This window comes from Trachemys scripta, chromosome 3 (genome assembly GCF_013100865.1).
Source record: "Trachemys scripta elegans isolate TJP31775 chromosome 3, CAS_Tse_1.0, whole genome shotgun sequence".
Classification (NCBI taxonomy): domain Eukaryota; kingdom Metazoa; phylum Chordata; order Testudines; family Emydidae; genus Trachemys; species Trachemys scripta.
The window spans coordinates 102,603,160-102,626,948 of NC_048300.1; the positions used below are offsets into that span (position 1 = coordinate 102,603,160).

The 23,789-nt window shown below is 46.6% G+C and overlaps 1 protein-coding gene across 3 annotated transcripts; it reads left to right on the forward strand.

The window, feature by feature from the left end:
* Window positions 1–4,335: 4,335 nt before the first annotated feature.
* On the forward strand, window positions 4,336–19,771 carry IL22RA2 (interleukin 22 receptor subunit alpha 2). Of its 3 annotated transcripts, none has more exons than XR_004645103.1 (6): window positions 4,336–4,799; window positions 5,628–5,766; window positions 7,218–7,396; window positions 11,370–11,539; window positions 12,147–12,529; window positions 13,071–14,459. XR_004645103.1 is itself a non-coding variant. In XM_034765568.1 (6 exons), the coding sequence occupies exons 1-5, from the start codon at window positions 4,706–4,708 to the stop codon at window positions 12,300–12,302; spliced, it is 738 nt and encodes a 245-aa protein (XP_034621459.1). In that variant the 5' UTR covers window positions 4,336–4,705; the 3' UTR covers window positions 12,303–12,306; window positions 19,590–19,771. The 3 variants fall into 3 exon arrangements, 2 of the variants coding, with proteins under 2 accessions (XP_034621459.1, XP_034621458.1); XM_034765568.1 differs by lacking the exon at window positions 13,071–14,459 and adding an exon at window positions 19,590–19,771 and having other exon boundaries at window positions 12,147–12,306; XM_034765567.1 differs by having other exon boundaries at window positions 12,147–14,459.
* Window positions 19,772–23,789: the final 4,018 nt, after the last annotated feature.

The window sequence follows — 23,789 nt, forward strand, 5'->3', positions numbered from 1 at the left end:
CACCCCCCACTCTAGTCTATCACCTTTGGCATTTGGGATTTAGAGCTGTAATTTACAAGCTTGATCCCAGTCTTTTTTTGTATCAAAAGTTAAGGCCCACACCCCTGACTGGGAAGCTGTGGATTTGCTCACTCTACAAAGTAGCTCAGTACTTGCTTTCCTGGAAACTTGCCTGTAATAAATCTCGTTGTGCAAGATTTACCTCTTCCCCAAACAGCTAGTGTATTCTCCTATCTTGGTCCCTGGGGCGTGGCAAAAGAACAAGTCCCTGTTGCTTGAAAAATAAGAAAAGAAAGTGGATTCATTCACATACTAACTTAAACATCCTCCTCTGTATTGAGCAGAACAATTGATGACACCACTGCTTCTCTCAACCGCATTCCATAGGTTCTGTACCAAGGCATATAACCCACACACTATCAAACTGCTTATCTTTGTATTGATTGGGTAAGGAGCTGGTCTCATACTTGTGTGGCCTCTGCAGGGAAGCTGTGCTGGTTGCGAGAAATGTTCACTGTAAACTAAGTTATCTGATTTCCAGCTCTGCCCTGCCACCACTTCCTTCAAATGTGTGTGCATAGCAAAAGTTACATTGAACCATGTGCAATGGGTTCATTCCAGACTTGTGTGTCATAGGTTTCCAAGTAAGGCTTAAGTGGGAATTAAATAATGCAGATTGTGGGTACAGATCCACGGCAGGGGTGAATTTCACCAATAGTGAATAATTCCTCTTACAATTGGGAAATGCATTTTATTCTACAGCAAATCTATGGTTTGGTAGTGTCAAAGGCTTAGTTCATAAGGGGAACTCCAATCAGCTGCTTACATGAGTGTGACCTTGTTTCTATCCAAGCCTCACAAAGAGGTTATATTGTAATGCCAGCACTGACGTCTATATTTGGCCTCAAATAAGAGTATTTCTAAGGACCAATAATCCATGTGTGCACTCATACTAAGTAAATAAGGGTGGCTTTTTACTGTTCCTGCACATTTATCACACTACTGCTGATTAATTCATTACTTGTCAAGTGCTTTGAAATAAAATGGGAGGAATAGGATCTTAAGCCTAACTAATGCTTCCTTTTAACATGGGTATATTTAAAACAATTTCTGTAAAAGCCTGCAGGAAACATTAATATTTCCAGTTTTCAGTGCCACTTCACAATTCTTACTTTTTTCTTAAAAGGTTGGTTCTCCTATTTATAAAGTCTTGTTTAAAATATACAGTATTGCCATACTCCTTAAATACTGTCATGTTACTTTTTTGACAAATGTGTGTACATTTCATGCAACATCTAGGTCTTACATTTCATACAGGTTATAGGTAGATGGTAATCTTTTGGGAACATAGCTCATTGTAGAGCAGTGAGTACAGTCAGGCACCAGCCCTGGAAATTGGGGTCTGGGTGGTACTGGAATTTAATATGCATATTTTAATAAGATTTTTCAATAAACAGAAATAGTTAAACGGGTCAACATAATAGCTGCTATTCATTTTACAAAAAAAGTTCAGTGTGAACTAGAACTTGTCCTGGACCACAGCATTAATCAGAACACCATGAATCATACATTCAGATAGGAACTTCTCTCTAGGAGAACTAGAATTTGAACAAAAGGCTTTCGTAGGCCACCTGAGTGAAATCCTGGCCGCAGTGAAGTCAATGGAAGTTCTGCCATTGACCTAGATAGAACAAGAATTTCACCCTCTCTGAAATACTGGTTTTGAATTATTTTCTAGTGGGGGACGAGGCGGGGGGAAGGAACTGACGAATAAGAATGATCATTGAAAAGCCACAGGGTTTTAAAACACATCATCCCACAGCTAAGCTGACAACATCATCAAGTTGTGTTGATACAGATCAAAGTCTACAAGACATTCTGTGTTGAAGGGAGCATGGCTGTAAAATTCAGTGATGACATCAGTCTTGTTACTGGACTATGTAAAAGTTCCTTATTCCTGAATTTGAGCTCATAAAACATTATGAAATAAATACCAGTTATTTCTAGGGAGGGGAACTGCTTAAAGGTCATCATTGTTTGAGAGGTGTGTCGGGGAAATCAAGAGATAAGAACAATTTCCCAGTCAGTGGCACATGTACTATTTGGGATCATGTTCTGCCCTTGCTGATTTTTTTTTTTTGCATTCTGGACCCAAAACCAAGGCTTTCAAGCCAGATTACCTTTAATAGCAAAGTGTGGTACATTATGAAGAGCAGTTTTGTCATATTCTTTGACTTTGGACGGGTGAACAGCGAAGCAGAATAAGAAGCAAAAGCCTCTTCACAGCAGAGCAAGTGATAGCCAAGAAGAGACAAGTGTGGCATTTTTGGTGGTCTAAGAATGAATATAAAACATTGTGTTGTTTTGGGGAGCTGCTAGGTACTCAGCACTTTTGACCACCAGCTCATTTATTTAGGTGCCTACATATGGTCTTAAGATGCTAACTTTAGGCACCCAGCTTTTTTTTTTTTTTTTTTCATTTTAGCCTCGTTAGGATGGAGGGGCAGCCAGGCCAAACCTGAGCAGCATTGCGCCCCGGGGTGTTGGGTCCCTACGCCACTCACTGAAGCTGGGCTTGGCCGCCCTCCATTATGACAGAAGGACAGCTGTGCCAAACCTGAATAGTGTGAGGACATGAGCATGTGGAGTGAGTGAAGCTGGGCAGCAGGGACCTGCCCTAGCCTGGGACAGGATTACTGGCCTTGGAGGCACTGCTAAGTGGCCAGGAAGGTTCTGGGGGCACTGTATGAGAGGCTGGGGATGAGTTACTGGTGGACTATGGGATGAGTTGGGGGCTGTGGCTTGTGATGCTGAGGTGTTGGGCTGCAGAGAGCGGCATGTATTTCAGAGCTGCTGCGGGGGGGGGGCATCAGGATAAATGGGGGAGGGCAGAGAGTTGTGTTGGGGTATATGTGAGGTGGGAGGGGCATGCTGAGGTTGGTATGAGGCAGGGTCACTTTGCTGTCTAGTTGATGGGAGGTGGGGGGGGGCAATTTCCATAGTGCACGGTGCCCAAAAATCCTGGCCTGCTTATTATAAAGCTTTATTCCAAGCCTAGAAGTGACGCAGCTGCCAAGTCAAGAACAAGTGGCTGTGTGTTTAATTCAGAACAAGGAAGCTATTAACTTGGTTAGATCAAAAGTTACTTTTATGTAAGGTCCAAAAAACCGGTTACTCGCCTTCTCGTAACTGTTGTTCTTCGAGATGTGTTGTTCATGTCCATTCCAATCAGGTGTGCGCGCGCCGCATGCATGACAGCTGGAAGATTTTTCCCTTAGCAGTTTATAGTTTGTCGTAGTTAGTAGTGGGTGGTGGTGGTGGTGGTGGTAGTAGTAGTACTTACGTTTCCTTTCGGGAGTTCCCCCAACCAGCGCTCCCCTGGTATTGGGGTATGCCCTGCTCCCCAGGGTTCGAGCTCTGCAAGGACTGTGGAAAGTTTATGCCTAAGAGTGTGTGCCTAAGAGTGATCCACACTCTTCCTGTTTGCGGTGTCTCAGGGAGAGCCACCACAAGGAGAGGTGCAGAATTTGCAACGGGCTCTGCCCTAGGCAGAGATGAAAGTAAGCCGGTACGCTGTGCCGGACCTGATCGGCTTCCCCAGGCTGGCGATTTAAAGGGCCCGGGGCTCCCTGCAGCAGACGGAGCCAAGGGCCCTTTAAATCGTCTCCTGAGCCCTGCTGCGGGGAGCCTGGGCCCTTTTAAATCACCAACTGAGTCCTGTCGCTGCTACCCTGGGGCTCCGGCAGCAAGGCTCTGGTGGTGATTTAAAGGGCCCAGAGCTCCCCGCAGCAGCCAGAGCCTTTGGCCCTTTAAATCCCCACGGGAGCCCTGCCGCTGCTATCCCGGGGCTGTGGCAGTCGGGCTCGGGCAGCGATTTAAAAGGCCCGGGCCCCGCCATCGGAGCCCCGTGCCCTTTAAATCGCCGCCCAAGCCCAGCTGCCAGAACCCTGGGGTAGCAGAGGCAGGGCTCCATCGGTGATTTAAAGGGCCCAGAGCTCCGCTGCGGTAGCGCGGCCAGAGCCCCGGGCCCTTTAAATCGCCCCTGAGCCCCGGAACTCCTAGCCGCCTCTGCAGCTGGTAGCTCCTGGGGTGATTTAAAGGCTCCGGGGCTCCCAGCCGCAGCGAGAGCCCCGGGGCCTTTAAATCTTGATGTAAAGGCCCCGCCTCTTCTGGTTGAGGCCACGCCCCTGCCCAGGACCCCGGTAAGTACCTTTAACTTACTTTCATCCAAGGTGCTTCTAGTGGAGGCAGCACTCCGGCCGCAATCCGACCCAGCGTCGGCAGAACCCATGCCTAGCACCTCCTCACCAGTGCACGCTTCTCCGGTGCTGACAGTGCGCGAGGCAGTGCCAAGGAAGGACCACAAGGAGTCATAGCACTGCCACGGCTCTGCCCAGAGACTATCTTCTCAGTCCCCAGTGCCCCAGAAAAAGAAGAGGCTTGAGAGGTGTCGCTCTCCCCACTCCAAGCCAAAAGAGCCTGTGGCAAGGAGATCCAATTCAGGCCATGTCACCTCGGCCCCTCCGCTTCCCAGGGTCTCGTCAACTCGTGCCCGACCCTGGGGCCCAAACTTACCCTTGCTAATGGGCGTGTGGGTCTCCAACAAAAGGGGAACTAAATATGGAACTATGATACTTATGAACGACACACACTTCCTTTTTAAAGTAGTGATACTTTTGGTTATATATGACCAAGAGCTACAGAGATGCTCTCCATCCATGCAGCTGCTCTTCTAACCATGCTGATTAAACACTACCCCCTGTACTTACTGATAAATTTGCTTTGGACTGGTGTAACTGGTAAGTAAACACTTCTAGTTCTTTTGATGTGGCGGCAATGTTGGGTTTTCTTAATGAATCTGGACAAATGTCTCAGACAGGATCTCTAGGTGTTTTCACAAATGTATAAAGTTTTGTCATTTCCAAATGTTAGTTGGTTTTATTGTCTTTCAAGGTTCTGAATTAGAAGCTAAGACAAATGTTTCCCATTAAAAATCATTTTATAGCTGTCACTTTAACTAATGTGTTTTAGTTCATTCTGTTATAATGCTAGTGTCAGAGCCAGAATAGGTAGTTGTCTGTATCACTGAAAGAGGGAAATTGGATGCTTCTGAAGCTGGTTAACTGGTTCAGATTAGCATGAAAATTGTTGCCATCTGACAAATTTTCAGTCTTATGTGGCATAAACTGGTAAATTTCAGATCAGTTTTTACTGGACAGGAGTGGACATCACAAACTACCACAACAAATGGAACCCTCATTGACCATTAAGATGTTAATATTTTGAACGGGCAGGCATGCAGAGCCTCTCATCCCTAGCATGTTTATGGACACTGCATAAATAATAAATAGTAACAATAATAATCCCTTTGTTTATGGTTGAGACGGGTGTGTGTGTGTGGGGGGGAGGTGGCATTGGGGAAACTAGAAACTGCTGATGTGAATTGACTTAAAATGCTTCAATTTTCTAGGATGTTAATATGGCCCCTTTTACTGGCACTAAATTCACTACTCTGTAAAAGAAAATAATACCACAAATTACAATTTAACTACTTTAGTTCTGTATGTGTCTAAAACAAATGATTTCTATCCTTTAGTACTTGTTATTTGCAGTTTCTTTTCCTTTAGTTTCAGGAAATCAAGAATTGCAGGAATTAATTAAACCACAAAAGGTCGAATTTCACTCATTAAACTTCAACAATACCTTGCATTGGCAGCCTGGGAGGGCTGCCACAGGTGACATCATCTATTTTGTGCAGTACAAAGTGTAAGTACAGTGAGGAACTCCCAGCTCCTGCTTGTCTTTATGTCTGTGATAGCTGGGCTGAGAAGTAGAACTGAGCAAGAACTGATTTTTTTCAGTTCACTGGCAGTTCCAAAAAGTCAAGAACAAAAATTGTTTTGGGTTGACCCAAAGGAAATGCTTAGCAAAATATTTGGCAACCTGAAAAGTCAAAAAGAAATTCATTTTGGGTCAAAGTGTTTTGTTTCAATTTTGAGCTTTTCAAATGGCTTTATTGTTATTTATTAGTAAAGTAGTGTGCAATTTTGAAGCCGCCTTTTTGAATGCAAAAATGTTCAAATGAAACATTTTGACTTCAAAAAAATGTGGTGTTTTTTCCCCTCCATGACCATTCAATGAAATTGACAAGAATTTGCAAAATGTTTCACTGTTGCTGAATCTGTGTTTTTCAGTGAAAAACTTCACTCTTCTCTTCCTTCCTATGTTCAGGGAATGGCCAGGCTCTGCTACCTCAAAAGAAGCGACTTAGTCAATTGCTACAAATAGCACAAAAGATGATGTCAAGTAACTCCCTGCAATGTGCTGAGCATCTTCATCACTCATTGTCTCTGGGGTGGAATGTGCTATCTCACTGGCCTACATTTTCTAAAAGCAACTAGTAATCTTGGGTGCTCAGTCTTTAGTTGTCCAATTTTTGAGACACCTTAAAGGGGGCTGGTTATTAGAGCTCCTGCCCTCTGGCATATCATGTAGGGCATCCCACATGGAGGCATCTTAAATCACTAATCATTTTTGAAACCTTAAGCCACAGTGCCCAGCAATAGGAAGTGACAAACAAGACTTCAATTTGCTGATTGGAACTGCAGGAAGGCTTAGATGGGCAATTTGACATTTTGCCTCCATGGAAAAATATCTAGTAGGCCACAGCTACCCTGTTTCCCCGAAAATAAGACAGTGTCTTATATTAATTTTTGCTCCCAAAGATGCGCTAGGTCTTATTTTCAGGGGATGTCTTATTTTTCAGAAATGAAAAATGCCTTATTATCGGTGGATGCCTTATTATCGGGGAGGTCTTATTATCGGGGGGATGCCTTATATTACAACGAGAGGCAAAACTGTAAGTAGGCCTTATTTTCGGAGGATGTCTTATTTTCGGGGAAACAGGGTAGCACCCCTTATCTAGAGGGGGGAAAGTGCCATAGGTTTTTAATGACAAGAAGCGGTCAGCACTTCAGTTTTACGTCTCCTTTACAAAAATGCAGAAATACACTTTGGAAAGCACCCATGACAGCAATTTTTCCTGCAATCAACTTGGATGAAAAAGCTATTTGCCATGGCAGATCTGAGGATCTGGTGTTTGAGTGCAGCTCAGCAACTGGATGTGGAACTATAACGTCAGAACCTGCACAACCTTAAACCAATGGTCAGAAATTACCAAGGCTACACCTTCTCTCCCTCTCCCTCCCCCTCCACAGGTATGGGCAAAGCCAATGGAAAAATAAAGAAGAATGTTGGGGTATTCGTGAAGTTTTTTGTGACCTAACACATCAGACATCTGATATCAGAGAACCTTATTATGGCAGAGTGAAATCTCTTTCAGCTGGAGTCCATTCAGATTGGAACACCAGCAGCAGATTTACTCCGTGGAGGGAAAGTAAGTCTGAAAGTGTTTAGCCATTCTGTATACAGAAATATGGGCTCTCTCTTCAAGGGATGTCTGTTTTTTCGCCCACAACTTGTAATTTTGAATAGTCGCTTTATAACTAAAAGTTTAACAAAAGAAAAATTATGATTACATTGCAGACCAAGTTAACATTGTGGTTCTTAAAGCTTAGGGTATACCTTTTGTTTCACGCTATGATCCTTTTTGTTCTGAATGCACATTTGTACCCACAGAATGGGTTGCTAGAAGTCTAAGCTCTATTGCTTGTGACTATAATTGTTTGCAGCCTCGGTACTGTAGTCATAGTTGACAGCAAACACAAAAGTGCTGGTGCAAAATTAGAGGCCTCACTGAAGATGCCCTCTACAATGCTAAATGCTTGTCATCTTTAGCCTTCTACAGCAAAGTGTGAAGGTTTCTATGGTAAGAGAGTACACATTATGTCAAATTGGTTCTCCACGTTGCTGGCTTATTGATCTCAGAGTATGCTAATTCCATGAGAAGGATGGGGAAGTTCCTTTTTCTGCCGAAAGACTGAATTTAACAAAACTGTGCTGTGAGCTAACTGGCAGTGGGTACACTTTGTGCTTGTGGAAGATGCTCACTTCCCTAGAGACTGAACTATATATAACTACCACCAGCCCGCGCCTACTCACATTCAATGCTTCTGTCTAGAGTATGCTGCTGAGGAATAGTGAAAATGTTAAACTGCTTGGTGGGAGGAAAGATTCCTAGGTGGCTCTGAACTATGAAGGACAGTAAATTTCAGTTGCTTTAGCAAGCAAGAATCTCCATGCAGGATAAAACAGCTGTGTAGTATTGCTGTACAGTACAAACATGCAATCTGCATCAGGTGGTAGGCAGAAGATATGTTAGCTAAATCAGGGTGTGGCAGATGAGCAACAAAAAGATGTACAAGTTCCAGGGTTGAAGCATGTGTTATCCAGACGTCAGGTGTCAGAACCTTATTCAGAAACAGAGCATCATAGTCAGACATCTAGGTCTCAGGAATCAGCCATTCTCAAGAAAATTGCTATTACAAAACAAATACTTTATACAAAATTCCACTTAGCTTGAGTACACACAAGTACTAATTAGATGCTGTGACAAAGTTCCTCCTCTATCTTGGTGGGTCCTGCGCTTCTTGGCGGATTTTCTTGCCTCAGAGATTCACCATGTGGGTTGGAGAACAGCCCAGAGACCTTCCCCTCTAGAAGAACCCACAGTCCAGGTCAATTGGGAGGTTTGGGGGGAACCCGGGCCCGCCCTCTACTCCGGGTTCCAGACAAGGGCCCTGTGGACTGCAGCTGTCTATAGTGCCTCCTGTAACAGCTGCATAACCGCTACAACTCCCTGGGCTACTTCCCCATGGCCTCCTCCAAACACCTTCCTTAGTCTCACCACAGGACCTTCCTCCTGGTGTCTGATAACACTTGTGCTCCTCAGTCCTCCAGCAGCACACCCTCTCACTCTCAGCTCCTTGCACATCTTGCTCCCAGCTCCTCACACTCACACCACAAACTGAAGTGAGCTTCTTTTAAAACCCAAGTGCCTTGATTAGCCTGCCTTAATTGATTCTAGCAGCTTCTTCTTAATTGGCTCCAGGTGTCCTAATTAGCCTGCTTGCCTTAACTGGTTCTAGCAGGTTCCTGATTACTCTAGTGCAGCCCCTGCTCTGGTCACTCAGGGAACAGAAAACTACTCATCCAGTGACCAGTATATTTGCCCTCTACCAGACTCCTGTACCCCACTGGTCTGGGTCTGTCAGAATGCCTATACATAACTGAGAAACCAGAGCAGGATGACTCTCTTTAACTTAAGAAATGGGTGCCCCTAAGATAACTAAATGGCCTGAAGCGGGAACAAGCACTTCCATTAGCGTTCAACACCACAGCCAGGTCTGGACAAAGGATCGAGAAAGCTGAGAGTAAGGGGAGAAATGTGTCCTCCTTAAGCTATGGAAAAAAGGAGCAGAAAGTCAAGAGTTATAGGCTGCATGGGAACATCCTGCCAATAGTCTATACCAGCACCTGTCACGTGGAAGTTCAGTGCTTTTAAGAACACAGTACATCTTTCAATGAAGGAACAGTTTGTAAAGCTTGGTGTATAGCTGTGATCACCATCCTTTACTGCACTGCAGTGTCTTCTGTATGTGTTTCCTAATTGCATGCTGAAGTTTCTTACTAATACATTTCCTTCTACCTGGGGCCAGGGGAACAAGTTTGAAGGGAAGTTCATAGCAGATGAACCTTTGTTTTGGCACAGTAGGTTTACAGCTTGTGTTTAGAAGTTGGTAAAATGTGTGTATGTGTAACTTTTCTTTTGATGGTATATATCCTAGTGATATATACAGAGAAGCAGCAACAGAAGAGGTGGTAGCATGCTTTTCCAGCTCACTTTTGATTGGTACAGTTGATCTCATGGATCTGTGAGAGTCAGACTTAACCATCCTCATTACAATGTAAGGGACTAAGGTTTTCCTTAACCATTTGCTTGAATCATAGATCATAGAATCATAGAATCTCAGGGTTAGAAGGGACCTCAGGAGGTCATATAGTGCAACCCCCTGCTCAAAGCAGGACCAATTCCCAACTAAATCATCCCAGCCAGGGCTTTGTCAAGCTGGGCCTTAAAAACCTCCAAGGAAGGAGACTCCACCACCTCCATAGGTAACACATTCCAGTGCTCCACCACCTTCCTAGTGAAATAGTGTTTCCTAATATCCAACCTAGACCTCCCCCACTGCAACTTGAGATCATTGCTCCTTGTTCTGTCATCTGCCACCACTGAGAACAGCCGAGCTCCATCCTCTTTGGAACCCACCTTCAGGTAGTTGAAGGCTGCTATCAAATCCCCCCTCATTCTTCTCTTCTGGAGACTAAACAATCCCAGTTCCCTCAACCTCTCCTCATAAGTCATGTGCTCCAGACCCCTAATCATTTTTGTTGCCCTCCGCTGGACTCTTTCCAATTTTTCCACATCCTTCTTGTAGTGTGGGGTCCAAAACTGGACACAGTACTCCACATGAGGCCTCACCAATGTCGAATAAAGGGGAACGATCACGTTCCTCGATCTACTGGCAATGCCCCTACTTATACAGCCCAAAATGCCGTTAGCCTTCTTGGCAACAAGAGCACACTGTTGACTCATATCCAGCTTCTCGTCCACTGTGATCCCTAGGTCCTTTTCTGCAGAAACAGAAAAGCTAAGCTTTGTCACAGAGACTAGTATTTTATGACAGTAGCTTGGGTGATGGAACATGTTCACCTGTCTCACTTTCAAGGGTGGTGGAACAATTTTTACAGTGGGGGGTGCTCAGAGCCACTGAACCAAGCTGTAAACTCTGTATATAATGGAAGCCACTTCAAGCCACGGGATGCTACAGCACCTCCAGCACCCTTGCTCACCTTCCCCCTCCTATGCCACTCACCCACCCAAAAAAGAAATAACATTGGGTTGATTCTGCCTTCCCATGTCATTGGGAATTGCACAAGATTTACCCCATAGCTATTTAAAAACCCAAATGTTTTTCCAATATGTCAAAAGCTCCTGTCCTCACTGAGGACGATGTCCATGGCAAGACAGATGTTTTTAAGGTAGCCATTTTGAGTAATCCAAACACACAGACAATTCTGAAAGTCCTAGCTCATGAAAATTCCCTTTTGCTTACAACAAATATACCTTGTGAACAGCAACATGGAATTTTACCAAACTTTCACAAGTTTTCATCTTTTGAGCTGATATTTTTCATGTTTGTAAATTAAAACTTTGGACTATTTAAAAAAAAAAACCTCAAAAGCAACCCATCAGCTATAAGTACCACATGATGCCACGATACAAAGATAGTAACATTACAAATTAAATTATTTGATGGTCTATTTTTTCCCAATGGCTTACAATTCTGGACTGGGAGGTAAGCATTAATCAGTTGTAATTATTTTCGTATTTTTGTTTACTACTCTAGCAAAGATAGGACCTCCATCAGTAAATGTGACTCCTGGAAACAAATCTATAAAATTAAAGCTCCAGGCTCCAAATTCACCTTATACAAGGAGAAGAGGCAGCAAGATACCAATGACAAACTATTATGATCTATTATATCGAGTGTTTCTAATCAACAACATGCTAAATGAAGTAAGTGCACGTTCATGTACACATTGTACTTCTAAAAATTGAATTACATAAGCCTGTGCAAACCCTTCCTGCTTTAACAGAGCCAGCGCTAGACATAAGCAGACTAAGCAATAGGCCCCAAGCAGCTCAAGGGGGCCCCCTGTTCGCTTTCTCATTTAACGTGAATTATTTAACAAGTTTATTAGTATCTGGGCGGGGGCGAGAGTGCAAAAATATTTCTGCTTAGGGCCTCAGTGGGCTAGCACAGCCTCTGTTTACAATTGAATTAACCCTCCAGATTTGCTTGTGTATAACTAAATGAACCTAGAGGTTTTAGAAAATAATTCATGACTTTATCATTATATCACCAATCGTTATCCTATCCCTTTGTTAGTGTGTTTCAGCTCTCCTTTATCATTCCTAAATGAGCTCTTTGGGGTGGGGCGCTGTCTTTCTAGGTCTTTTTAGATGCTACAAGCTAATCAATTATTTTATTTACGTACTGTTGTTGGCTCACGCACATCCGAAACATGGCTGTACAATGCTGCTGTCCTTAACAAAGCCGGGCCATGGAAATACTTATTACAGGAGCATACTGATTGTGATTTCCCCCTCCCCCCATATGTAGAAAACCAAAATACTGGCGTATGAAGGAACAGACAAAGTTGTTAAAATAGAAGATTTGAAACCTGAAGTCAGCTACTGCGTAGTGGTTGCAACCTACTTGCCAGTGCTGGACCGCAGCAGTGTGTACAGCAGTAAGAAATGCACGGTACCCCTATGACATGGTAAGTAAACAAAAGAGAAGCTGCATGGGATCCCAGAAGCTAGAGATGGTAAAGACCTACCAGACTACCTAGTCCATGCCCTCGCCAACACAAGATAGAACAAAATGTCATGAAACTGCTACTGTATTTGAAACTCAGGCAATATACACAAAGCTTTCACACACTTCTCTCAAATCTGTGTTGATGTCACAATTGTACAGGAAGCCAAAGCAGAAGAAATATGGTAGGTACAGTACGTTCAATTATTTGCTTGTTGACATTAGTGCTTAGATCACCACAGTATCTGCTTTAGGAAAAACCCTCATATAAATAGATCAGGAATGCCCCTTATTTCCCTGTGTTTAAATATAGCTACACAGTATTATTTCCATCAGCTTTGATGGCCTGGAAGTAACAAATACCCTATGTTACTGGTCAGAGTTATGTCTACACTTGCAGAGTTTTTGTGCTGTGATAGGGAACCGGTGAAAGTAAAGCGCTGGTTTGTGTACTCACTGAATTCCTCAGGCATCAAACAGTGTTTACATTAGCAGCACTTCCATCGCGGATGAGAGCAGCGCTCTAGGGCAGCTCTCCCACAGTGCAGCTCTCTCGATAGGTCTTGTGGGAAGAGGGGGTGAGCAAAATGCATTCTGGGTCCCTACTCAGTGGCCCGTGATGCATTGCTTCTTGTCCCAGCATCCCCATTACTTCCTTGTTTCTTTCGTGGCATTTTTTAACCCCCCCTGCTGTCTGGCTTCTTTCCCTGCCACATCTACAAGCAGGAATGGATCCTGCACTGCTGTCCACTACTTTGATAGCTGTCACTTGCACATCCCGCGTGGCAGTGCAGCTGTTTTTAAACTTGCAAAGAGAGCTGCAGTCAGAGATGCCTGATGAGCTGCCTGAAATGGAAATAAGTAACATTTGATTGCTTTTGGCATTAACCGAGGAGCTGAGCACTGTGAAACGGCATTTTTGGACTAGGGAAACTAGCTCAGAGTGGTGGGATCGTATCGTTATGCATGTCTGGGATGATGTCCAGTGGCTTCAAAACTTTCGGATGTGGAGAGCCATCTTCATGGAACTGTGTGCAGCGCTTTCCCCAGCCCTGCGCCACAAGGACACCAGACTGAGAGTTGCACTCACTGTAGAGAAGCTTGTGGTAATCGCATTGTGGAAGCTGGCGACTCCAGACAGCTACCAGTCGGTTGCGAACCAGTTTGGAGTGGGGAGATCGACCGTTGGTGCCGTGGTAACTCAAGTGTGCAAGGCCATTAATCGTATCCTACTGTGCAAGACCGTGACTCTTGGTAATGTGTGTGACATTTTGGATGGCTTTGCAGAAATGGGCTTCCCTAACTGTGGTGGGGCTATAGATGGAACGCAGATCCCTACTGTTGCCCCGGCCCACCTTGGCACTGAGTATATAAATCGTAAGGGGATCTTCTCCATGGTTTTGCAGGCGCTAGTGGATCACCGTGGGTGTTTCACTGATATTAATGCTGGATGGTCCGGAAAGGTGCATGACGCACGTATCTTTAGAAACACTGGCCTGTACTGAAAGCTGCAAGTGGGGACTTTCTTTCCAGACCAGCGGCTCACCGTCGGGGAAGTAGAAATGCCCATTGTGATCCTGGGAGACCCAGCTTACCCACTGATGCTATGGCTCATAAAGCCATACACTGAAAACCCAGATGATAGTAAGGAACGTTTCAGCAACGGGCTGAGTAGTGCAGAATGGCTGTCGAATGCGCATTTGGCCGTTTGAAAGCTCGCTGGAGATGTATGAACAGTAGACTGGAAATGAGTGGGGAAAATATTCCCATGGTTATTGCGGCGTGCTGTACTTTACATAACATTTGTGAGGGGAAGGGCAAAAGATTTACTCATACGTGGAGCCTGGAGGCCGAACGCCTGGCTGCTGAGTTTCAGCAGCCAGATACCAGGGCTATTAGAGGGGCACAATGTGGGGCAGTTAGGATCCAGGATGCCTTGAGGGAAAAGTTTGCAAACGAAAATCATTAAACTTTGCTATTGTGCTTGGGAAAGGAAGTGTTAACAGCATGTGCTGTGCTACGTGGTGGTTCTGTGTGTAATTTCAGTGAAGATGAAGTGCTAGTTGACTTGTAGCTGTGATGACATGTACAGAAATGTGAACGCACAAATAAAGCTTGCTTCTTTTTGAAAAACGTGTGCTTTTATTTTAAAAACAGAGAAAACACCACATGCACATATATCAATCCCGAGTGATGGTGGGGAACAGGGTGGGGTGCCCATATACCTCATAGCTGTGTATAACTCCAGCTGTCGTTTGACGAGCTGTCTGGGGGTGTGGATTGTTGAGGAATGGAAAAATTTGCAGCGAGCCTATAAGAATGTGCAGTGGCAGTTTGGGGAGTGCGTGCAGAATTCTTTCCCATTTGCTACAATGGGGGGCGGGCACGAATCGGGTCACTCTGCAGTGTAATGAGAATGCAACAGATCTGTCCGATGCTCCAGAACGTTGCCTCTCCATGGCTTCCCTATGGAAAGCATCATTCTCTTTTTGGTCTCGGTTCTCTCCCTCTTTCCATCTTGTCATGGTTTCTCTCCATTTATTTTTATCACATGTCTCCGCTTGGGAGTGCTGAATCACCTCACGAAACATGTCTGCCCTAGTGCACCTTGGCTGCTTTCTTATGCATCGCAGACGGTCTGCTACAGCGGGGGGTGGGTCTTCCACAGTCGTTTCTGGGGAGACAAAAACAACACATTGCTGTGAAATATACATACAGGAATCACTGTGTACGTTGCAATACACCACTGGTAAGAAATCACTGTCTTGGTGACAAAGATCAAGCACCCATGGTGCACAAGAACCCAGCAATGGTGAGGGAACTCAGAGTTATAGGGTTTATTGCAAACACCCATTCGGAAAAGGGCTAGCATGAAGGAAGGGCACCCAGCACACAAACACAGCCAGCTTAGTACTTTTCTGTGCCCACAACCTGCTTTATGCATTGTCAAAGCAAAGCAACTTACCAGAGCTCTGCTCTTCTGCCTCTGCCTCAGCAGACGGTGGTTGCTCACACTGGGTAGACACCTCCAGAGCGGAGAAGGGGTCCTGAGTGCACGCAGCAATGGGCTCCATAGCTTCCTCAGCCTCCTCCTCTTCATATATGACCTCCTTCTCCTGGCTAGGACCACTTTCCACTGACTCCAGACATGCAGAAGTATCCACTGGGCTCTTTGCAATGGAAGTGTGGTCACCACTTAGGATTGCATCCAACTCACTGTAAAAATAGCAGCTTTGGGGCACAGCTCCAGACCAACAGTTGGCCTCGCTCACCTTGTGGTGTGCGTTCCTCAGCTCCTTCACCTTCACTCTCCACTCCAGTGTGTCCCTGTTATGCCCCTTCTCCTGCAAGCTGCGTGCAATCTGCTTGCAGGTATTGAAATTCCTACGGCTGGAACGCAGCTGGCACTGCACAGCCTCCTCTCCCCAAAAACTGATCAGGTCCAGTAGCTCAGCAGTGCTCCAAGCTGAGGATCGTTTGCTATGTGGAGCAGCCATCGTCACCTGGGCAGATGAGTACTTGCCACAGGAAAGGGAGTTTCAAACTTCCCGGGGCCTTACGGGGGCGGGGTGGACGTCCGTTTACCTGGTGTCAGAGCAGCAGAAGCGCTGGCCAGAGTGGTCACTTGTGGAACTGGGGGATATCCTCCGGAGACCAAAAGGTGTTTACACAGGAAGGACGCGTCTTCACTTTCACATCAACGCAAAAAGAACAGTGGAAAGAACTGTACGCCTCTCATAAAGGTGGTTTTCTTTTTGCGGTGAAACTTCTGGGTTTCGCCGCAAAAAGTCATTAACAAGTGTAGACGCTCCCACGGTTTTTGCGCAAAAAAGGGACATTCCTCTTTGAGTGCTTGTTCATGTCTATTCCAATCAGGTGTGCGTGCGCACATGCACGATGGCCAGAAGATTTTTTCCCCTAGCAGCATCCATCGGGCCGGCCTGGACACCCACTGGAGTTGCGCCTTCATGGCGCTCAATATAGAGCCCTGGCGACCTGCCACCCCTTCAGTTCCTTCTTACCTCCAGAACTCAAGGCCTCTGGTCGCAAGCAGATCTGGGTCTCCACATCAATGTCAGAGAGCTGAGAGCAGTGCGCCTACCATGTCAAACAATCGGACAATGTGTATCAGTCATGACGGACAATACGACAACAATGTTCTATATCAACAAACAGGGGGAGGGGTGCAAGCTCCTCTCCCCTGTGCCACGAAGCCCTCATGCTGTGGGACTTCTGTGTAGAACATTCAATTCACCTGCAGGCGTCGTACCTCCCCAGGATTCAGAATGAGCTGGTGGAACACCTCCGTAGGTTGTTCCACAGCCACGAGTAGTCCCTTTACCCGGACGTCGCAATTTCAATCTTCCAGAGATGGAGATTTCCCCTGATAGACCTCTTTGCCATGTAGTGCAACAGTAAGTGCCAGCAGTTCTGCTCCTTCCACACAGCCCAGGCTCCAGCTCGGATGCATTCCTCCTCCACTGGGAAGGTTCTCTCCTATACGCCTTTCCACCCATACCGCTCGTTCACAAGGTGCTGCTCAAGATCTGCACAGATCGAGCACAGGCATACTGATAGCACCGGCCTGGCCCCATCAGCACTGGTACACTTCCCTCCTAGACTTGTCCTTGGGAGCCCTGATTATCTTGCCGCTCTCCCCGGACCTTCTCACACAAGATCACGGATGTCACCAACACCCGAAACTCCAGTCGCTCCATCTTATGGCGTGGAAGCTCCGTGGTTAAATCAGTTGGAGCTTTCCTGTTCAGACCAGCTCAGACAGGTCCTCCTTGGCAGTAGGAAACCCTCTACAAGAGCCATGTACCTTGCCAAGTGGAAGAGATTCTCAGTCTGGTCGGCACAGCGCCATTTGCCCCCAACGCTGGCTTCAGTGCCTCACATTCTGGACTACCTCCTCCATCTGAAGCAGGAGGGTCTCTCGTTGTCTTCTATACGGGTGCACCTAGCTGCCATCTCGGCCTTCCACCCGGGCGTGCAGGGCCCTTGGTCTAACCCCATGGTCAGCTGATTCCTGAAGGGGCTCGACAGGTTATACCCTCACGTCCGTCAGCCGGTCCTTGCCTGGGACCTCAACTTAGTCCTTTCAAGGCTCATGGGGGGCCCCCCTTTGAGCATTTAGCAACATACTCCCTGCTCTATCTTTCTTACAAGGTCACGTTCCTGGTAGCAATAACCTCAGCCAGGAGGTTGTCTGAGCTCAGGGCCTTGACATCAGACCCTCCCTACACCATGTTCTATAAGGACAAGGTTCAGCTCAGGCTGCTTTCCTCCCAAAGGTCGTCTCGCAGTTTCACATCAACCAGGACATCTTCCTCGCGGTTTTCTACCCTAAACCTCAATTCCAGCGGCAGGGAGCAGAGACTCCACTCTCTGGATGTCCACAGGGCTCTGGCCTTTTACACTGAGAGAACGAAACCGTTCAGAAAGTAAGTTCAGCTATTTGTGGCAGTGGCGGACAGGATGAAAAGTCAGCCGGTTTCATCCCAACGCATCTCATCATGGATCATGTCCTGTGTCCGTGAGTTCTACAACCTGACAGGTGTTCCTGCACTGCTGACCACTGTGCTCTCTACCAGGGCGCAGGCTTCATCGACAGCATGGCTCAGGTTCCCACCCATGAAATCTGCAGAGCGGAGTGGTCTCCATACACACTTTTGCTGCACTTTATGCAATTACCCAGCAGGCCAGAGACGATGCAGCCTTCGGAAGAGCAGTACTCCAGTCAGTGGACAGCTCCGATCCCACCTCCTGAACTTGGCTTGGGAGTCACCTGATTGGACATGAACAAGCACTTGAAGAAGGAAAAACGGTTATTCACTTCTTGTAACTGTTCTTTGAGATGTGTTGTTCATGTCCATTCCAATACCCACCCTCCTACCACTCTGTCGGAGTAGCCGGCAAGAAGGAACTGAAAGGGTGGCGGGTTGGCAGGGCTCTATATTGAGCGCCATGAAAGCACAACTCCAGGGGGTGCCCAGGCCAACCTGACAGATGCTGCTAAGGGAAAAATCTTCCGACCATCGTGCACACACCTGATTGGAATAGACATGAACAACACAGCTCAAAGAACAACAGTTATGGGAAGTGAGTAACTGGGTTTTTTTGCACTTTAAATGGCAAGTGTAGACATGCCCTTAGTGATTGTAAAGCTCTGGCACAATGAGGGGCTATAAAAATTGTTTGTTGTTCAGGGATTTACAAAGCTCCACCCAAACTTCTAACAGTAGTTAGTGTCTGGGTCCTCTGATGGAACACTACATACTTTATGTTCTCATTTGTTATATTTCCAAGCCATGTGCTTTATAGGCATCAACTATCAAATTTTCCTTTGCCCAATCTAAAGTGGAGAACAAACTCAGTTACTTCATCTGAAAAGCCACAGCAATAAATCTGTTTTATCCATTTATATGGCCTCCCACCACAGCATGTCAGTGCTTCACAAATGTTAGCGACAGGGAATTCCTATTAATCCCATTTGACAGGAGCTGTGGCAGAGAGATTCAAGGCCTGATCCAAAGTGCGCTCAAGTCACTTTTATCAATTGGCTTTGGATCCTGCCTTACATGACTTGCTCAAGGTCACACAGGAAAGGTGTGAAAGTGCCAGGAATTGAACACACACACTCTAAGTGCCATGGCAGTGCCTTAACCCCAGGACTATCCTTCTTGTCACTTTCATGTTAGACTGCAGAGTGATGTCTTCTCAGAAAATTCAGTCAGTGGCATTTTCTACAGAGGCAGATATGGTACTGAAGAATTTGCTTTCAGTGATGGAGTAGCTGCTTCTATCTGAAAAGCTCCAGCTGTTCCAGGCTGGCATCTTACGGCACTTGCAGTCTCAGAACTCCTGTTCGGGGGGAAGTTCTGCATACGAAGGAATGCAGGATCTTGGTCCGTGTTGCTATTATCTTTTAGCAACTTACTCTTCCCCTTGAATTGTTATATTATTATGTGGATAAGAACGGCCATACTGGGGTCAGACCAATGGTCCATCTAGTCCAGTCTAGTCTTCTAACAGTGGCCAATGCCAGGTGCCCCAGAGGGAACGAACAGAACAGGCAATCGTCAAGTGATCCATCCCGTGTCATCTACTCCCAGCTTCTGGCAAACATAGGCTAGGGATAACTGAACACATTGCAAAAAGGGTTAGCTCAGTATCATAAGGGTTGTTGTGTATTTGGCTAACAGTGCTCTGGTGACTTTTCCATTCTTTTTTTACTCCCAGCATTACAGATAACAGTGGAAGAGGATACACTCAATGCTGACTTCTCTACCGGCTCTAGTGGTCAAGTGGACTCCTGTATTTTTGAACATTTGCAAGTCCACATTCAAATACCTTTAAAATAACTAATGGACTCTGATGCTTCACCAAATCAAATTAATGTAGCACGGGAAATAAAATCTTTACTTATCACATCTTAAAATGTTTACAACTTATACATTCTTGCCATGTACCGCATAAATCATTTCATTGGAGACTTTTTTATATGTTTGAAATCTTCTGATGGTTGAAAATATGCAGGAGGATCATTTCTAGAATTTGTTTTTCTTTTTGAGTCTTGGAATAATAAAAAAGTTTAAATTCTTTATTTCTGTATCTACACTACACATCACAAGCAGCAACGTGTAGATAGTTACATGCTGCAGTGACAGGCTCTGGAAGCGGGGAAAGGCTTCAGCAGCTCCCCACTGCCAGAGCTGTTCACTGTAGGGAGGAAAGGCTCTGAATTATGGGAGACAGCAGGGAAACCCCTGTGACGTTACACCCCATCTTCGTCACAGTAATATTATTATGATGTGATTATAGCATAACTATGATGTATTTTATATAAGATAGGTCACGTGAGATATCATTTAAAAGGTTATGATTTACTGAATCTGATTATCCTATTTGTATGCATGTATCATTTTTGTATCTGAAGTTAGGAATATTGACTGTGTATCTGTATTACAAATACGTTTACATCTGGAGAGCGCCCAGTAGGCAGAATGCACTCAGTCTAGATGGCTGGCTGGGAAGGGCCATTAGTGAAAACAACAGGTCTTAGAAGAGGCTAATCTCCTACCGGGAGGTCTTCCTAAAGACACTAAACAGCTTCTGAGTCATGGCTACTATGACACTACAGGGGCATGTGACCAAATCACCTGGTACTGGACTCCATCTTGGAATACCAGTGTTTTTCCACTGACTGAGCATGGGATCCAACCTTGGAGACAAAGGGTTCCCGCCCTATGCAAAAGCTATATAAGGCAGGGGAGTGACATCATCATGGTTCTTTACTGACTCCCCACCCAAAGGAGACTCTTGGAAATACCTGGTGAACAAAGACTGTATGTAGCTACATGTAAAGGGAGCCAGGTTGGTGGGTCAGTTGGGCTCAGTGGTATCCCAGTTCCAGGTGGCACCCTGGGGGAACCCATCACAACCCCCCTTCCAGAGCCCTTCCCCTCTATCATAGACATTTCCCACTGCTGGAGTCTTTCCCTGCAGCAGGGAAGGGCTCCAGGGGTGGGAGGCAGCAGGACATTATTCGGCTAAACATAGCAGTGTAGACAGAGACACAGCTTGGGTGAGTAGAGAGCCAGGTAGGGTACCTACCCAGGCGTATCCTCGCATCCTTTAGGTGGGTCTGTACTTGCCTAAGCCATGCCTCAACTTCTACACTGTTGTTTATTATCGGGGCTAGGGGGATTACACGTGCACTACACACCACCAAAAGAAGGGTGCAGTGGAGTTGCTACTCCTGGGGGAATGCTACGCTTAAAAATTGTGCATATTTCATTTGTTAAAATAACACTATCACACCAGTTTCAAATATTTTGCTAATTTACTTCAAATTACTTGTCAACAATACAGACAACAACAACAACAGATTCCCCCCAGGAACAGGGAGTTAAAGAAACCCCTATGACAACCCAAGTGCAGTTGGTAGGTGCTGGAGAGGGCTGCATGGGGTCCCCCAGAGCCCAGACACCCACACCCCAATTTCCCCCAGAACCTAGCCACAAGGCACCCTCCAGAGCCCAGACACCTGCATCCCTGCCCCCAGCCGCAGGGCACCCCCCCCAGAGCCCAGCCATGGGGCACCCCCAGAACCCATGCACCTTCTCCCCCCAGAGCACAGCCACAGGACACCCCAGAGCCCACACACTTGCACACCCATCCCCTCAGAACCCAACCACAGGGCATCCCCAGAGCCCAGCCTTGGGCCACCCCCAGAGCCAACACACCCCCTTCCCTCCAAAGCCCAGCCACAGGGCACCCCCAGAGCCCATGCAACCCCCTCCCCCAAGAGCCTAAGCCACAGGGCATGCCCATGCCCCCCCCCGAGCCCAGCTGCAGGGGACCCCCAGAGCCCACGCATCCCCTCCCCCCCCCAGACCAGCCATGGGGCACACCCCAGCCCAGACACCCATACCTTCCTCCCCTCAGAGGCTTTACTCCCACCAGCTTCTTCACTGTCCAACCAGGGATGCGGTGCACTGTGGCCCTTCCTCACCCTTTGCCACAGCTGGGTCTCCCAGGCCCTCTCCCGTCCCTGGGCAGATGAGGATCAAGCCAGGCAGCCAGAATGTGCGGTCTCCATCCCCGCCGGGCTGGGAGCTCTGCTCACTGTGAGCTGGAGAGCTGGACTCTGCGAAATCCAGCAGCCCCTAATGGCTGCCAGCAGCTCTGCAGCCCCAGTTCTGCGGGGGAAAATATGAAATTCTGCATTGCGCAATGGCGCAGAATTCCCCCAGGAGTAAACAGCTGCATCCTACCAGAACAATGTAAAGAACAAAATACAACCTCTAGAGAAAATGTGTGCTGTTTTAAAAACACACTGGGTACGTCTACACTTCATGCTTTTTTTGGCAGCATGTAGCATACTACCCCCCGCCCCAGTACGGGCATAAATAGCAGTATAGCCAGCAAGCAAAGACACACCTGCAGAATGTGGGTATGTACCCGAGTAGGTACCTTTCATGGCTCTTTACTCACCCAAGCAGTGCCTCCCTCTTTACACTACTATTTTTAGCAATGTTGTGTCCCACTGCCTGAGGCTTCCCCTTCCACAGGAAAAGGCTCTGGCAGGGGGGTGGTTTCCCCACTTCCTCCCCCATCCCCCCGTTCAAGCCTTTCTTCTGCACAATGAAAGGTTCCAGCAGTGGGGAGCTGCTGAAGCCTTTTCCCACTGCTGGAGTCTTTCACTGACAGCATGTGGAGGTACCCACAGCAGTGTGGATGCAGCTTGCTTTTCACGGCAGCATGTACCTCCACATACACTACACACTGCCAACACTGGTGTGCAGCATAGGGATAGCCACACAGTCTCCCTTTCTCTTACCCCCCCCGCCCCCCACTATCTCATCCACACCAAGGCAGTGTTCTGCCTTCAAAGCTCAGGTGTAACTTTGGCTATGTCTACACTACGACGGTAAGTCAACCTATGCTACACAACTCTAGCCATGTGAATAACACAGCTGGAGTCGACGTACCTTAGGTCGAGTTACCATGGGGTCTACACCACAGGGGGTCGACAGGAGAAACTCTCCCATCAACTTACCTTACTCTTCTCATTGGGGGTAGAGTACAAGGGTCGACTGGAGAGCGATCTGCTGTCGATTTGGCAGGTCTTCACTAGACCCGCTAAATCGACTGCTGATGGCTTGATCTCAGCGGGTCGATCCCACATAGCGTTTGTGTTAGCAAAGCCAACCTAGGACTGGGTAGGAGCTAAGGCTAGGTCTACACTACCCGCGTGAATCGGCGGGTAGAAATCGATCTCTCGGGAATCGAATTATCGCACCTCGTTGGGACGCGACAATCGATCCCCGAATCAACGCTCTTACTCCACCAGCGGAGGTGGGAGTAAGCACCGTTGACGGGGAGCTGCGGAGGTCGATTTTTCCGCTGTCCTCACAGAGGGGTAATTCAGCTCCGATACTTTGAATTCAGCTACGCTATTCGCGTAGCTGAATTTGCGTATCTTACATTGACCCCCCCCCCCCGTAGTGAAGACCTGCCCTAAGTGACCAAACCCACTGAAATGTGATCTAATCCAAAAGTCATAAAGGAACCGCCCCCTCACTCTATCAATGACAGCTAGGTAGGACGAAGAGGATGTTTGTAAAGGTGGGTGAGACTCATGGTAAACCAACATCTGAATCACCATCCACAAGACTTGCTTCCTCTCAGTCTAATAAATCAGTTTCTATTGATCTTCATGCTCAGCAGGGAAAAAGATTTCCAGCCTTAAATCTCACTCAATGCCCTTTAGGTGCGGTTGAGTGGAGAAGGGAAGTGACTTGTAGTTCTGTGAAAAGTCAGATATTTGCAAGGACTTCTTCCAGTCTGAGAATGCCATTATTTATGGTCACCAACCCTGTAATGCCCTGCAAAAGGCAAAGTTCGCCTTCCATTTGTAATGTACATTTCCTTCCA